The sequence below is a fragment of the Peromyscus maniculatus genome, chromosome 4 (assembly GCF_049852395.1).
Source record: "Peromyscus maniculatus bairdii isolate BWxNUB_F1_BW_parent chromosome 4, HU_Pman_BW_mat_3.1, whole genome shotgun sequence".
Taxonomy (NCBI): Eukaryota; Metazoa; Chordata; class Mammalia; order Rodentia; family Cricetidae; genus Peromyscus; species Peromyscus maniculatus.
In genome coordinates, this window is record NC_134855.1 from 19,585,540 (window position 1) to 19,601,189 (window position 15,650).

General features: G+C 33.6%; 1 protein-coding gene across 1 annotated transcript in view; it reads right to left on the reverse strand.

The window, feature by feature from the left end:
* Lrp1b (LDL receptor related protein 1B) overlaps positions 1-15,650 on the reverse strand; it is a 1,955,528-nt gene that overhangs the window by 253,918 nt on the left and 1,685,960 nt on the right. Inside the window, exons 56-59 of the mRNA XM_042275227.2 lie at positions 14,524-14,707; positions 13,045-13,130; positions 6,395-6,517; positions 4,400-4,581 (exon numbers count right to left, since the gene is read on the reverse strand). Of these exons, the coding sequence (XP_042131161.1) occupies positions 4,400-4,581; positions 6,395-6,517; positions 13,045-13,130; positions 14,524-14,707 (575 nt within the window). The remainder of the gene's footprint in view (positions 1-4,399; positions 4,582-6,394; positions 6,518-13,044; positions 13,131-14,523; positions 14,708-15,650) is intronic.

The following is a 15,650-nucleotide window of genomic DNA, read 5'->3' on the forward strand; positions in this document are numbered from 1 at the left end:
AGGTCGATCTCAGTCCTCAGGGGAGGCCTTGCTCTGGAGGAGGTGGGAATGGGGGTGGCCTGGGGGGAAGGGGAGGGGGCAGGAAGGGGGAGAACAAGGGAATCTGTGGCTGTTATGTAGAACTGAATAGTATTGTAAAATAAAATAAAATTTTATATATATATATATATATATAATCTTGAAAAAATCAATAGTAACTTGTTTTTATAAGGCCATTATGAAAGGGTAGGTAGTGCTAATCATACTTAAAACAAATTCAGTTAATAAATAAGCATATTAGTGAGTATTCAGAAATATTTTATTATCCAACGCCTTACATATGGCATGTATGAATAAATATGCTTTTGTTTTAATAGTACCCACCCTGTAGGATACTTGTTATAGCAGATTATACCTGCACAACTGTACTATGTTCTTGGATTTCATATATATTATCACTTGACTTCTCAAATGAAAAAAACTCATTAAATGGAACAATATTAAGAAAAATTTCTATTGTTGAAGGATGATACCATTCCACTGAGTATGAATGCTCTTAACAGGATCTCCTGTTACCTTCTGAAGGCACAGCATCTTCTCCTTAGGTATATAAGAATGATTTAGTGTACACGTATTTTTGAAATTTGTTAGTGCATCTTCTATAAGCAAAATGGGTGTTTTACCTCCACAATAGAATGTCCAAATAATTACCTATGTGAAACATTTATTCATGATAATTAATATGAGAATCAATCCTTCAATGAAAACATTCAGAAATTGTTCCAGGTAATAAACAATATTTATCCAAGATCACATAGGAAAGTCTTAGCCCCAAATGGTACCTATTGTGTAATTATACCATGTATTAATATTCAAAAGAATATCTGTAACCATAACAACAGACTCTGTGGTCTTGAAGAATTGGTTGCTTGAAATGAACTAAATTACAAATATCGCAGGTTTACTGTTTTTCTTAGAATTCAGGTAATGAAATTAGAGAGGCTTCTTTCTCTTAAATTTAGCTCTAAATCTGAATAGTTAAAATAACCATGTGTGTCCATATTTTTTTGTGGATTATACCTCAATAGAAATATACTGTACTCAATTATTTATAATTTTAAAAATAGTGAGAGAAGTGTTTTAATGTAACTGCAAAGTTTAAAGAAGTATTTATTTGCTTTGAACATAAGATTAGAAATTAAATTTTTATCCTGGCTTCTCATTTCCTCACAGCAAGAATTCCTTCTTTACAAGAGCTTTCTTTAGAACATGTAGGTCATTTCCAGTTCAACTATGTATCTGCTTTTGCAGTGGTATGGGTACATGTCTCTAGAGCTGTGACCCCAAGGTCTTGTGTATATGCAATTACCTGTTTATTATCTGGTTCTACGGTGACTTTACCAGACAACATGAATATACTGTGCTCTTTAAGCTAAAGATACTCACTTCTAGAAGTAAAGATAAGGAATTCATAATAAAAGACAGTTTTATAATTTGGTGTTCAGTATTTAGTGTCCACTTAGACACATTTAAGAAATTTCACATAGGAAATGATAATTCTGGTGTTCTTGGAAAAATTATATTATTACAACTGGATAAACACAATGTATGGAAATTCTCATCCCAGTAGGTGAACAAGCCAGCACTTTTCTCTCCTATACATTTTTTCCTATATTTCCCAAATTCTTGGAAAGACTGACAAGCTAAGGTACATAAGTATAAAATAATCTTTATGAAATGATTTGCATTATCATCACATTTATAGGCAATAATGGATATAGATGATATGTGTCTTTTACATGTACTCATTATATATTTCAAAATCAGAATGGCACATGCTATTATTTCAGAAGTTAGTTAATAGATCATTTGGAAAAAATCTAAACAAAAATGTATTTTTATACATATAGCTCACTGGAATAGTTCAGGGTAATGTGTTTGAGACCCCACACCTCAAAGAATGAGGCATTCTTATAATGATTTAGGTAGTGTATTACAAATACATCATGTAGACTACTTTCATTAAACAAAGTTTCACTATTCAGAAGGTTTAATGCAAGACTTGTGTGCCTGAAGCTTTTTTCCTTTTTGTTTGGCTGTTTCCTGGAAAACACACTCTCAAGCCATGGGTGGTCATTTTGTTACTTAAAACTTTAATGTGACATAGTAGAAAAAATGTGGGATCACAGCCTTGAAACTAAATTAAAGCCCCAGGTTAATATTGTACCAATTAAATGATTTTGAGAAAGTCACTTAACTAGTTTGAGATTAAATGTTCTTATATATAGTATTGGAAAAGTTCTAAATATAATCATATCTTTCTCTGAGACAAATTTAGAAAGAAGCTACAGAATGCCTGTTCAAAGTTTGGTTGTTTCATAGCAATAAACAGATCAGTGATCCCATCAATTTATGACTTACCTTTCACCAAATGTCTGGAAAGAACTCACACCTCTCCAGAAAATAAGAGATTAAGTTGCAATGGCACATTTTAAACCACATGCATATCACAGTAATAATATGATGTCGAATGGCTTAGCTATATTTTTATTAAATAATTTTATATATTTAGATGACATCTTTGAATTGGGACCATACATTTTATAGAGGAATGGCATTCTCTGCCTAAAGCTCTTTTTACATCTGCAAAAATCCAGATCTTTTATTGTCTCGCTCTGGGGAATCAGAAAACAGTGTTAAAAATAGTGTTAAATTGTCGCTATTAAAATTGGTGCTTTTTCCATAAAAAGATCTAATTTTATCTATTTCTTTGGTTATAAAATGTTATACATGTATTATACTACAAATACTATCCAAATTGAAATCAAAGGAGTCTTTTATAGCATCCTCAATAATTTATACTTCACTATTTCAAATGACATTTTTAATGATGGGTTTATGTTGATGATAACTGAAGGCTGCCTTCAGTTTATGGGGCAATGACTGTATCATGGGAGAAATAAAACACAGGGCTTGATCAGCTACACTTACTGGACTAGGAGCAGACTTTACTTCATAAACAAGAAATTCTGAAAGAATGTTTATGTTTATAAATAGGCAATGTTCCTTTCATAAGAAGTGAAGGACCTTTAATGGCATGAAGAAGAAGCCAGATAAGTTTGAGTTTTTAAGCAGTACAACAAATTAGACATCCAAACAAAAAATTTCTGATACAATGGCAAAACAATCAAATTATTCATAAACTTATGAATGAATACAGATGGAGGCTAATTCAGAATATCTAGCCAATAATTACTGAACCACTCATAGAAACACTCACTTATAATTGTTTTGTTTAAAATTCTTTTGAACATTATATTGATATAGTAAATAAAATATTTTAAAATATAAGCAAATAATTATGTAACTACGTAGTGAAAAACTGAAATGTGAATGCTACCTTGGAAACAGAAGCACAATGCAAATCTTGTCTGATTCCATATAGTTCAGCCAAATTAATGCTTAAAATTAAGCTATAAAACATATTATTACATCATAATTTTCCAGTTATAAACAAGAGGGACATAAAACAGAGATAGCTATATTAGCAATAACCAAAATCTAATGGTGGCTACAGTATGATAAATGAAGTTACTTGGCAAAACATACTTTGTATAGTGATTTTAGAGTGCTACACTAATCTTCTACTGGCTTCTCTGAAGGTGTTCTATTTGATCACAACCAGCTTTCTCTAAAATTGTTATGTTAACAAATATGTTAGGTAGGTTGAACTTCTATAGAAGTAATTTTGAGTATGTAATTATGCTACATTATAGTGTAAAATGCAAACTCTTATATTATATATCTTCCAAAACAACATAATTGGAAGTAAATGAAAATAGTTATAATCTATAGATTGTCACCACACACCATACAGCTTGACACATTAATGGGTGTGATCTACTGGTCAGAAAAGTCTGCAATGCATTCCCCATTCTCATGCTCCAGCACCAGCCTTTCCCATGGCCCTCTGCTTTTGCTCTTGAATGCATTTGATGATGCAGTGCCACTTACAATCTATGGGTACAAATTATGTCTTCTGCTATAAAAGGAGTGCTTATGCTGTTTATAGCTTTGACCAAATAAACACTGAAAACCATTTTAGAGTCCTCTGTCTTCCCTTTTTTTACAATTTGAGGCATCAATAATAGTTAAATATTTTATTATTATTATTATTATTATTATTATTAATTTAATTGATTGCTTAGAAGAAAAGAATCTTGTTCAAATACTTAGAATGCAGATATTTTTAAATAGCTTCTAAATTCATTGCTTTTATGCTATGGCCATATTTACTAGACTTGAATGTAAAAAAGTCTACACATTCATATATTACTTTAATTTTCATAGTAATTTGTCTAGAGAATTGGCACAGTTGGGTATAGTCTAAAGCTTTAAGATTTTTAACAGTTTTACAAACCCGGCTCGAGGATCTAAAGACAGGTCCCTGGGAAACTTCAGCCTTTTGCTAACAAGTACAGTAGGGTACAAGCCATTGAGCTTGGATACTTCAATTATCCTTTTCTCTGTGTCAGACCAATAGAGGTTTTTTCCAATCCAATCCACAGCAAGTGCATTGGGAACAGCAGTGTTATGCACTACCTAACAAAATAAGAATTTAGAAAGTTAAGAGGATAAATGGCTTCAATAAGAATCGAGCAATTGTTTCTTGATTTTTATTGAGATACAGAACTCTATTTAAACTGCAGAAATTAAATTTAGATAAAAAGGAGAACAATTTATTACAACACATTACTTATTGAAAAGAAGTTATACAATGGGCATTTAGAATTCTAGAAGTCACATATGCATTCATAGAAAAAAATAATCCAATTAAAAAGATACTAAGTAGATGCATAGTTGATGACCTCATTTCATTAGAGTTTACCTACTCATCCTCTCAGACTTTGGGGTAAACTGTCTATCACACACACACACACACACACACACACACACACACACACACACACAGTCATTAATATTTACTTTAACAGATGCTGTCATAGCTTTGGTAATATGCTCCCCATTCTCATAAATCCTCCTGCCCTATACAACACTGCAGTAAGAGACACGAGTGAGCACTATGTTTGAACACAACCAGGTAGAAATAAAGTTTTGGAGTTTTATCCTTTCTCTAAACAGCCAGAGGCAATGACAATATGAAGCAGGAGAGTTTGAAGCAGCCACTAGCCAAAACCCTAGTGTTTTGACAGCAAGTCATAGACATACTTGCTTCTTTTTTCTTCCAAATTCCAAATTTGAAAATTGACATTGCTGACATTGCTGACTGTTCAATGCACATCAATGAACTAGTTACCCTTCGGAAAGAAGGATGATATATATTTTTTTTTAACTCACAATACTGCATGGTTTAAAGTTTCAGTAGAATAAGGGTTGGAAGGTGATTGAGTTGTAACTTAAAAAACTCAGGCATCTTCAGAATATAAAAGTGACCATTATTAAAAAACAGTTCTTGCAAAAAAAACACATAACTGAGTTTGAGCACTGCAAATTTCTAAGATTTTTATGAAGACTTTCAAAATTTATGAAAGACCAAAATCTGCCATTGATCTGTGAAGCAAACCTGCTGTTAGTCATAGGCTCCATACATTCACCCTGGATCACAGGAACCCATACCTCATTTATATGTACTTTAAAATTTCACTAATGTTTTCAAAATTGCTGCTTCCATGAAAAATAATTATACAAACATATTTGAAACTTCTTCTAAATTTATTTATTTATTTATTTATATGTGTACATGTCAGCACTGCATGTGTCTATGTATGTGTACCACTTGCATGCTTGGTACCCGCAGAGGGCAGATAGAACTTTGGCTTCCCTGGAACTAGAGTTACAGGCACTTGTGTGCTGCCTTATGTTGGTGCTCAGAACTGAAACTGGGTCCTCTGCAAGACTATCAAGTCTCTTAGCAGCTGAGCCATCTCTCAAGCACATAACAAGTTCTGTATATTATATCTTACAGCACATACACTGAATTAATATTTTTATTTAAAACTTAGGGTAACATTGAAGTGGTACCAAGTAGCTCATATCTAGAATGTGAAAGGGATTTAATTGTGAACTAACAAAACCATTTATAATTGTACACATGTACATTCAACCATTTCCAGCTAACTAAGTTTTAGCAGTCCTAAAAATTTAATCTACACTCTAGTGTTTGTTGCAAGTACCAATCTTATCCAATTGCAAGAACTAATATTAAAATAGAACATGAAAATAAAACCTCATTTTACAAATTTAAATATTCATTAATTTCCACAGAGAAAGTGTGAAATTGAATTAAAGCTAATATTATCTATAAGAAATGACTTGCTATCAAATATGAATCTATATCCTAGTCAATAATATCAAAGAGGTATTCATTAATCCCTTCTATGTAATAGACAGTTACCTTGATGTCACTGCCATTTAGACACATTCTGTTTATGCGACTTCCATTGGGTCTGCTAGAATCAATCCAATATATGAATTCTTCTCTATAATCAAAGTCGATAGCAATAACATTGTTTAATCCCTGAAAGTAAGAAAAAGCACACATTCAATAACAATTAGTAAATATTATTTTTAATGGTTAGGATCCAGAGAAATCCTCATCTCTCTTTGAATATAAATACTTGTATATTACTCTAACATTTGTGAAAAATATTTTTATACTTTACTTTATATACACAACTTTTTTTCATTTATTTTACATACTGACTGCAGTTTCCCCTCCCTCCTCCCTCCTCCATCCCTGCTTCCCAAATACCCCCTCTCCTTCCACTCCTCCTACTTTATCATTCAGAAAGGGGCAGGCCTCCCATGGACTTGAACAAAGCATGACACATAGAATTGAGGCAGGACAGATCAAGCTCCTTGCCTTGTGTTGTGACAAACATAATGTCTACGTTTTCTTCATATCACACTCTTAAAAGATACATTATTCATTTGAAAAAAAAGTCCCAATAACAGACAAAAGTTTCCCAATATTTACAGTCTTTCAATTAAACACCAATGTGAAAAAACAATTTTTAAAGATAGAAAGTTACATCATGAAATCTGTGCCTTTGCCTGTGTCCAAACTCTTGAAGTAGGATTAAAGGTCTTTTTTTTTTTTTTTTCATTTTACATACCATCTTCAATTCCCCCTATTTTCCCTTCTCCTGCACCACATCTCCCCCTGCCATCCACTCCTCAGAGGGGGGTAAGGCTTCCCTTGGGTAGTCAACAATGTCTGATATACCTAGTTGAGTCAGAGCCTAGTCCCTCCCCAATACATCAGGCTGAGCAAAGTATCCCACCATAGGGAATGGATTCCAAAATTCCAGTTTGTGCACCAGGGATAAGTCCTGGTCCCACTGCCAGGGGCCCCACAAACAGATCAAGCCTCATAACTGTCACTCACATTCAGAGGGCCTAGTTTGGTCCTATAATCAGATTAACAACTACCATAATTGTCTTCATAGAACCTACATCCAGTAACTGATGCAAGCAGATGCAGAGAACCACAGCTAAGCACTGAGCTGAGATCCTGGAGAACAGTTGAAGAGAGGGAGGAGGGATCATATGAGTAAAGGGTGGGGGGTCAAGATCATGATGAGGAAAACCACAGAGACAGTTGACCGGAACTTGTGGTAGCTCACAGACTCTGGACCGACAGCTGGAGATCAAAGGTCTTAATACAAGACCAAACTATTGAAACTGATGTGGGAAAACATGACATCAAAAGAGTACAAGATCATCTAAGGCACAAAACAGACAAAATTCCAGCATAGAGAGCAGGAGAGGACATAAATCCCAACCTAACCAAGGAGATATTTGTAACTGATACCTGCTGAGAGAGGAAAAATCAGCTTTCTCTAGTGGAGTGCTATTGGGTCTATCACCCTTACTCTGGAGAAAGCCCCATGCCCAAGAATAGATGGCTAACACAAAATCAATTCCATTTCTTTTGGTGCAAATTTTGTTTGTTTTGGTAATTTCTGTCTCATTGGGTTTTATGTTTGTTTATTATGATATTTATTTATTTGTTTGTTTGTTTATGGAGAAAAAGTCATAACATGAGGTTAAGTTGCTAAAGAGATGGGGAAATTATGGAGGATTTGGGGAGAGAATAGAATATGGTCAAACTATATTGCATAAAAATAAACATAAATAAAAAACTAATTAGAAATTTGAAAAGGAAACAGCAACAATTACTGGTGGGGAAATGGGGGAGAGGACTATTATTCAGTGCAGTGAGACTAGAAAAGGTGCAGGCAGTTCTAACACTAACCCTAACCCTAAATCACACCCGGAAGACCTACAAAAGTCAGAAAATCCTTTTCTTTTCCAAAACTGGTGAGCCTTTTTCTTCCTTCAGGATTCCCATCATGCTGTACATAGTAACTATGTCTTCTAATGTATTCCTAAGTTATGGCTTCATCATGGCTGTCGAGGCTTTGCAACTCTGTCCTCACACAGCACATTTTACGAGTAATCTCATTCCAGCTTCATTTCTGTGACCCTGGGAACTCTCCTCTTTTATTTTATATTCTAATTAGAAGTAGAAGGCCTAGTGAAGCAGAAATGGAGCAGTAAGAAAAAGACAGGGCAACAGGGGAGAAAAGTAGGGGAAGGCTATGAATAAGAACAAAGTATAAAATGTCACAATGAACTCAATATTGGCTTGCTAACTTGAAAATTAAAATAAATAAAACCCAGTAAGATAAAATAAATCAAAATAAATGAATTGGGGCCCCATAACAGAGTCCTCAAAGGATGCACAACTGTTTGCTTTTTAATGCAGCACAAATCTTAGAAAGTCTTATTAATAAAAACAAACCTGGAGCCAGGTATTGGATTAAAGATGGAAGATCAGAGAAGCAGAACAAGCCACAGCTTCCTCACCTTGCCAATTCCTCAGTTGATCCAGTTTCCTCAGACTGGAAGCTTCTGTGTCCTTGTCCAAATCAATCTCAGCTGAACTGCTGCTAAAAGCTTACAAGCTTAACCAGTTCTAGTTCCTATTCCTCACGCCTTAGTTACCTTTCTGCTATCACATCCTGGGATTAAAGGCTCTTGTTACCACACCTGGCTGTTTCCAGTGTGGCCTTGAACTCACAGAGATCCAGGCGGATCTCTGCCTCTGGAATGCTAGGATGAAAGGTGTGTGTGCCACCATTTTCTGACCTCTATATCTAGTGGCTGTTCTGTTCTCTGACCCCAGATAAGTTTATTAGGGTGGACAATATTTTGGGGAACATAATATCACCACATTTTAACCCAGACTTTTGTCCAAGAATCAGCTATGACACCACCTCTGAGGCTCTTGAAGAACTGGCAGCCCAATGGCAGCTCTGTCTTCTCATGCATCTCACTGTGCAGCTTTGTCTATCTGGAAAATATTCCAAAGCCAACATATGAAATACAAATGCCTGGAGAAGGGTTGAGATTGTCCAGTACGGACAGGAAAACTTGGTTTCACAAGAGTTTCACTCAAGTCCTATGCTGTGGTTAAATGAAAATGTTACAATCTATACAGATAGGTTCCTAACAGAAAAGTCACATAAACACTAGTGTAAGTCACCCTGTGACTCCTCCTCTTCTTTCATGCTTTCACCCCTTATGATGCAGTGTCTTGGAGGTTTTGTAACCATTTTTTTTAATGGAAATTCTTCCCAAATTTGTGAGCAACTGTATTTTTTAAAATAGAAAAAGAGCCTCTGCTTATGAATATTTGTTGTAAATGATATCACAAATCCAGAGAGGCATGATTTTAAAAAGAAAGCTAATATCAAATAGAAATTGATGTTAGTATAACATTCTCTGTGAAGTAACTAGAAAAGAACACTCATCTAATTTGGTGAGCTAGGTAGGGCACCCTTAGGGTACTAAGCCACACCGGATGGCCATCTGGTGAGTCAGAAAGGATGTGGGAATGACATTTCAGATTTCAAATGCCCCTTTATACAAGGTAGTATCATATTAGAGTGAAAAGTTGTAGCCTTACATAAGCATTTGACAAAGGAAGAACTGGATATGTATTCCACATGATGGGAAATAGTGGAAAACTCTTCCTTCAGACTCATGGTTATATATTTTATGGCAAGTAACAAAACAAAATAAACGCTGATACTAGTTTTTTGGATGTCCCAATTGTTTGTTTTAGGTGTGCTCCAGTTTGGTTTTATTTGAGCTTGTGTTATGAACATGTTCGTAGATTTAGGATTGTTCAAATGATTTATCAGGAGTTAGCTTAGTTCCAAACTCCAGCTAAGGCTCATCTAATTATAGTTTCAGTGAACTCAGAAAAAGTGGGTCAGAATTTGAATTACTTTTTTCATTCAAACCTGGATAGTTTGTTCATATACAAATCATTTTCAATTAGAAGATAATTGGTACTATATATACTTGGTAAAAATGCTGAGATCATCACCATGGCTTTATCTCTATAAAGCTTAATTGCATCAACCTTCACCCTAAAGTTGGTCCATCTCACAGTTTAAATGAGTAGAAGTTTTAGAGTTGAATGTCTACACCTTGAGGGAGCCAGAAGATTTGTTGTTTTGGTTTTCCTTGGGGAAGGAACGTTAACAAACATGGTCATACAAAATTTGACTTCAGTTTCCACTTTTACTCTAAAACTTTAGAATTTGATAGTAATGTCTTAGATTCATATATTCCTTTATAAGAGTCATGCCAAGACTAAATAATTAACGTTCATACTTTACTTCTTTTCAAGAATCTCTGAGAACACTGTGAATAGAAACAGTCCCAAAATGCTAGTAAAAAAAAGTGGTTTTCTTTCAATTTGTTCTTTCATGTAGGCTAACTTCAAGTAATAGCAATATAAATGTCACAGGTTAAACTCTTATGCATCATGATGATTAACATAAGCAGCCTCTTTTCACTTTGTCTTCAAATTAAAAAAAATGGTAGCCTGTCCCCACAAAATCACATGTAATTAGTCATAAACTAAGAATTATGCGGTTATAAAACAATGACTCCATTCAAGTCTTCACTAAACTCAATGAATAAAAGTAAGTCCATTCTAATTGACACTGCTAATTATGAATGATTACAAATACTAAAAATGGGAATTAACATTAATTTTCTGAGCACATGCTAAAAACTAGAGAATGGTTTCATTAAACTCACTGAGCTTATCTGAAGTGACCACAAAAAAATCAAAATACTAAAATAGCATGTTCACTATTTTTTTAGACAGCTTAATAAATTCATGTCAGTAATCTGCAACTTGTTTTTATTCAAATGTTTTTCTCTTCCGAGGAATAATGTGTATGAATTAGGATTCTGTGATGGTTTAGAAATTTAGATGGCTAAATGGAGAGTTTTGTAAGGAGACCATAAAAATTTGCTCTAAGTTTTGCAAGGAATTGCGTGTAATTCTTAGTCATTGTTTTCTACTTTCTTAACAGTCATTTGTTTAAATAATGAAAATTCAAATCCAAATTTAGCAAGTCCAGCAGAAGACATTAAAGGTGCTAATACAGAAACACTGAAGCATTTCCATTCCATTTCTGTAGCTGCCCTTTAATGCCCACAGAAAACAATGCAGTGCTCTCTCTGTAGAATCATGGGCAAAGAACAAGAAAATAGTCAGAGGTGTGGCAAAAATAAGGTCTGAAAACTGGGGTCATCCTTACGGCTTTGGAAATAAATACTGGTGTCATCAAAGTCCTATTTGTCTTTCTTATTTCTGTACCTGAAGATTTGTGCCCTTTCATTCAAGATGATTAATTTAGGAAATTGCATGTTGTTTCTCTATACATTTTTACAGGGATAAAGGCACTTATAAAATCAAACTGGATAACATATTGGAAAGTTACTTGACTAAATTTTATTCCAACAATGTATGCTATTAAATTATGTTTTCTAAATGGGGTATCTATTTACACTATAACTTCTCTATGACAGTCATATTTTATAGTATATATGCTAAGAAAAATTCTACCTTTCATTATAATTTATGTAACACAATTGTATGAGATTATTATTGATTAAAATTAGAGTAGTAAAATTTAAAACTCTAGAAAAATAATTCTTCCTAAGAAAGTATACAAAAAATACAAAACTTAAGTTTAAGATACAATATTTTTATTATTTGGAAAAAGACAAAACATCAAGAAACATTACTTCTCACTTTTTCTGCATTTTTAGATACTATCTCCAAAGGAGAGGCTAATTCTGCTCCCAGGAATACTTAAAATTTTATAATGTTATGATGAAATAATGATGTTCAACAAAAATGATATATTTCAAGAATCCCTCAGGCCAGGCTACATGCAAAGCTTTTCTTTAGTCTTAGGGCCTGCTTCCTCACTGACTGGTGACCATATATAAGAATTTTCCACAGCGACAGAGGTTTTTTTATGAACTTCTAATATACTCATGCCTTGTACATTTCTATAACTTTGGCTCAAAGAAGCATTTGAAGTCCATGTCCACTCAAATATTCATGATTAGCAATAATGCAAATGCCAATAAGGAGCCAGGACTATATTGAAGTGGTTTACATGTTGCATAGAGGAAAAACCTCTTCTCTTAAAAAAACAATCTAAAAAACATATTAACCATTAAAGACAACAAAAAGCATCCTGTTTGTCTTGAACTACAAGGCTTGAAAAAAAAAAACAAGGAGTTGTCACTGGAATGGTGACTATATATCCAATTCTGTTGATCAACTAAGTTTATAAATAGCATATTTAATGATATCTTCATAAATTGACATAGTACAGTATAAAATCTGGATTTTTCAATTTGTAGTTAAAAAAAACTTTAATTGATAGTATGCCAAGCAATTTGGGCAGGATATAAAATAACTTCAGAAAACACTGTGCCACTTCTAATATGCCATCCACTTGTAACATGGCATTCCTAAGACAATTCTCAGTCTGAGCTATGCTCTGCCATCTTCTGATTCTTCCAAAAAGCATCACACATTAACTTGGGACACTGGGTTAATCATAGTCAAAACATTGATGATACCTTCTTTTCTACATACAATGCTGATACCTAGGGCACCAGACTCACTGTTACACCATCCCGGAGGTGACATACCTGCTTTAGAAGTGTGTAGTTGGAGCCATCTGTGCTAATTTTTCTTATCTCATGTTGATCGGCAAGAATTAAGAAGGGTTCTTCATCTAAAAGCAAATAGAAAATTGTATTAGATGTCTTACACATATGACTTCCTGTTTAGGCTTCTCTCAGTTCAGTGTGTAGCAGTGTAAATGAACATAATGTGCTTTTCTGAATAATAACAGCCAAAGACACCCATTCTTTCTGTAGGAAAGTGAAGCACATACCAGCAGGCAAAATGTGAGTATTTGAACATGTATCTCTCTTAACATCACATCTCTCACAAATTAGACAATGTATTTGGTATTAGAAAATACTTTCTCTCTCTCTCTCTCTCTCTCTCTCTCTCTCTCTCTCTCTCTCTCTCTCTCTCTCTCTCTCTCATATATATATATATATATATATATATATATATATATATATATATATGCAGAGAATTTTAGAAAAGGATAATGTATAGCTATGTTAGAAGCTATAGTAGACTCAAATATTTAGTCAGAAATTCCTTCTTGATAACCATTTTTAAGTTCCAGATTTTGATTTTTTTAAATTTTGCCACTTCTCATTATTTTTATTTCTAATCTTATGGACACTGTTAATTCTTTCACAATGTCACTCAGCTGACATGCCTTACTATCTTATTGATTTTCAAATTTACAAAGGTGAATGACAAAGACATGTTTATGTTCAGTATGTTATGAGATTTTTTTTATTCTTTAGCTTGGTATTCTGTTTAGTTTTCATTTAGAATTAAAATAAATTCTTAAAGAAAAGCAGTTCAAAAGTTTTGTATATGCATTCATTTGAACAAATATTTAAGTAAATATATTTGTTTGTTTTGAAGATATTTAAAAGCTAAGAAGAACAGAATTTCTCTCCCATGCCACTAACACTTGTGTATTGCTTTGTATCATTTTGATGTGTGTGGTTTCCCCCCTAGTTTACAAAATTATAGGACTTGCTTTATTAAAACCACACTACTTAAACATAAGTTTAAGATTTTTTAAACTGTTAAATTATTGGTAAAATGGTATATAGCAGGATTTATTATTATTACTACCATTATTGGGCTATAGTTTTCTGTGGCATACATTTATACATAACTGCATGGGATTATAGGAGAGAAGAAAAATTAACACAATAATGTCACAGTATTGTCTCCCAACCTTGGCAAATATCATAACAATCTATGCTTTAGAGAAAGCATGCTAGGGATAATTATGCCATGTGTATGCAATCTCAACATGTCAAAAACTCACAAGACAATAATTCAGCCTTCTCTTAAACAGAGCAGAATATGTGTGGTGTTCAAAGTCACAGTAACAGATTCCAATACTGGAGGAAGGATTTTGACTTCTCAGACACAGGAACAAGGAGTAAATTCAATAAAAATGGCTATAAAATTCAAGATCCATTTGTGTAACTGAACTTGGATCATGGGCAAATTCAATTCACTACCTGAGAGTGACCTGCAGCCATTTTGGTTATTGGGCTGTATTTCATAGCCTTCTGCACAGTGGCACTTGTAGGTTCCATATGTATTGATGCATTGCTGACTACAGGGGAAGCCTGAAGAGCATTCATCAATGTCTACACATGTTTTGCCATCATCCTTCAGTTGGAATCCAGGCCAGCACTTGCACTGGGGAAAGAAAAATGAGAATGATCAACTGATGTCACTGTCATTGTCTGTTGCTTTTAGTTATCTCTTTAGCAAGGCTCACACTAGAAAGACATTTAAAGAGGTAACAAAGTCATCATGTCTCCTCACAAATAACTTCAGTAAAATTGCATATATTATATAAAGTTAAAATGGCATGTGACCTCTGGGATCTGGGAAGATTAGAAGTGAATTGACACCACTAAAACCAGGTAGTTGGAAAAGAGCATGGAAACCCAAACCTAAGCCTGTAGCTTCTGTTTGATCTCCTATTCTTAAAAATATATATTTCTTTTATTATTGGCTATTATAATATAATTGCATCATTTACCCACTCATTTTTCTCTCTCCAAACCCTCCCATATACACCTCCCTGCTCTCTTTCATATTCATGGCCTCTTTTTCATTAACTATTATTAAATACATATAAGGTATATACATATATATTCTTTAATACAAAAATATAGATATGCAAATAAAAACAGCTTTGGATATGAGAATGTTTACTGTGGCCTGAAACTATACTTGGCAGATGTTTGTTATTATTTTTCTTGTTTCTCTTGTTGTTTTTGTTGTTAAACCTGGTCTATTCAGTGCTCTTTAAAGAAGAGAATTTGTGAGTATTGAAAGTGAGTTAGGAACAAATTTTTTAAACAGCAAAAAGAGAATCTTTTACAGCTGTTCATTGAAAACATTTCACGGCCTTAATCATTTATCTGAGAATGAAAGAGATGGCAGAGATTTTTTTCTGTTAGGAAACCAATAGATGATACATGCTCATAATATTAAATCATACATTTGATATAAAAATACGCATGTATAAGAAAAGAGGTAATATCAGCAAAATAATATGCTCAGAATTTAGATAAATATATTTTCCTTGGCAATTTTATAAAGAATGAATCCCCTAAGCCAGTGGTTCTCA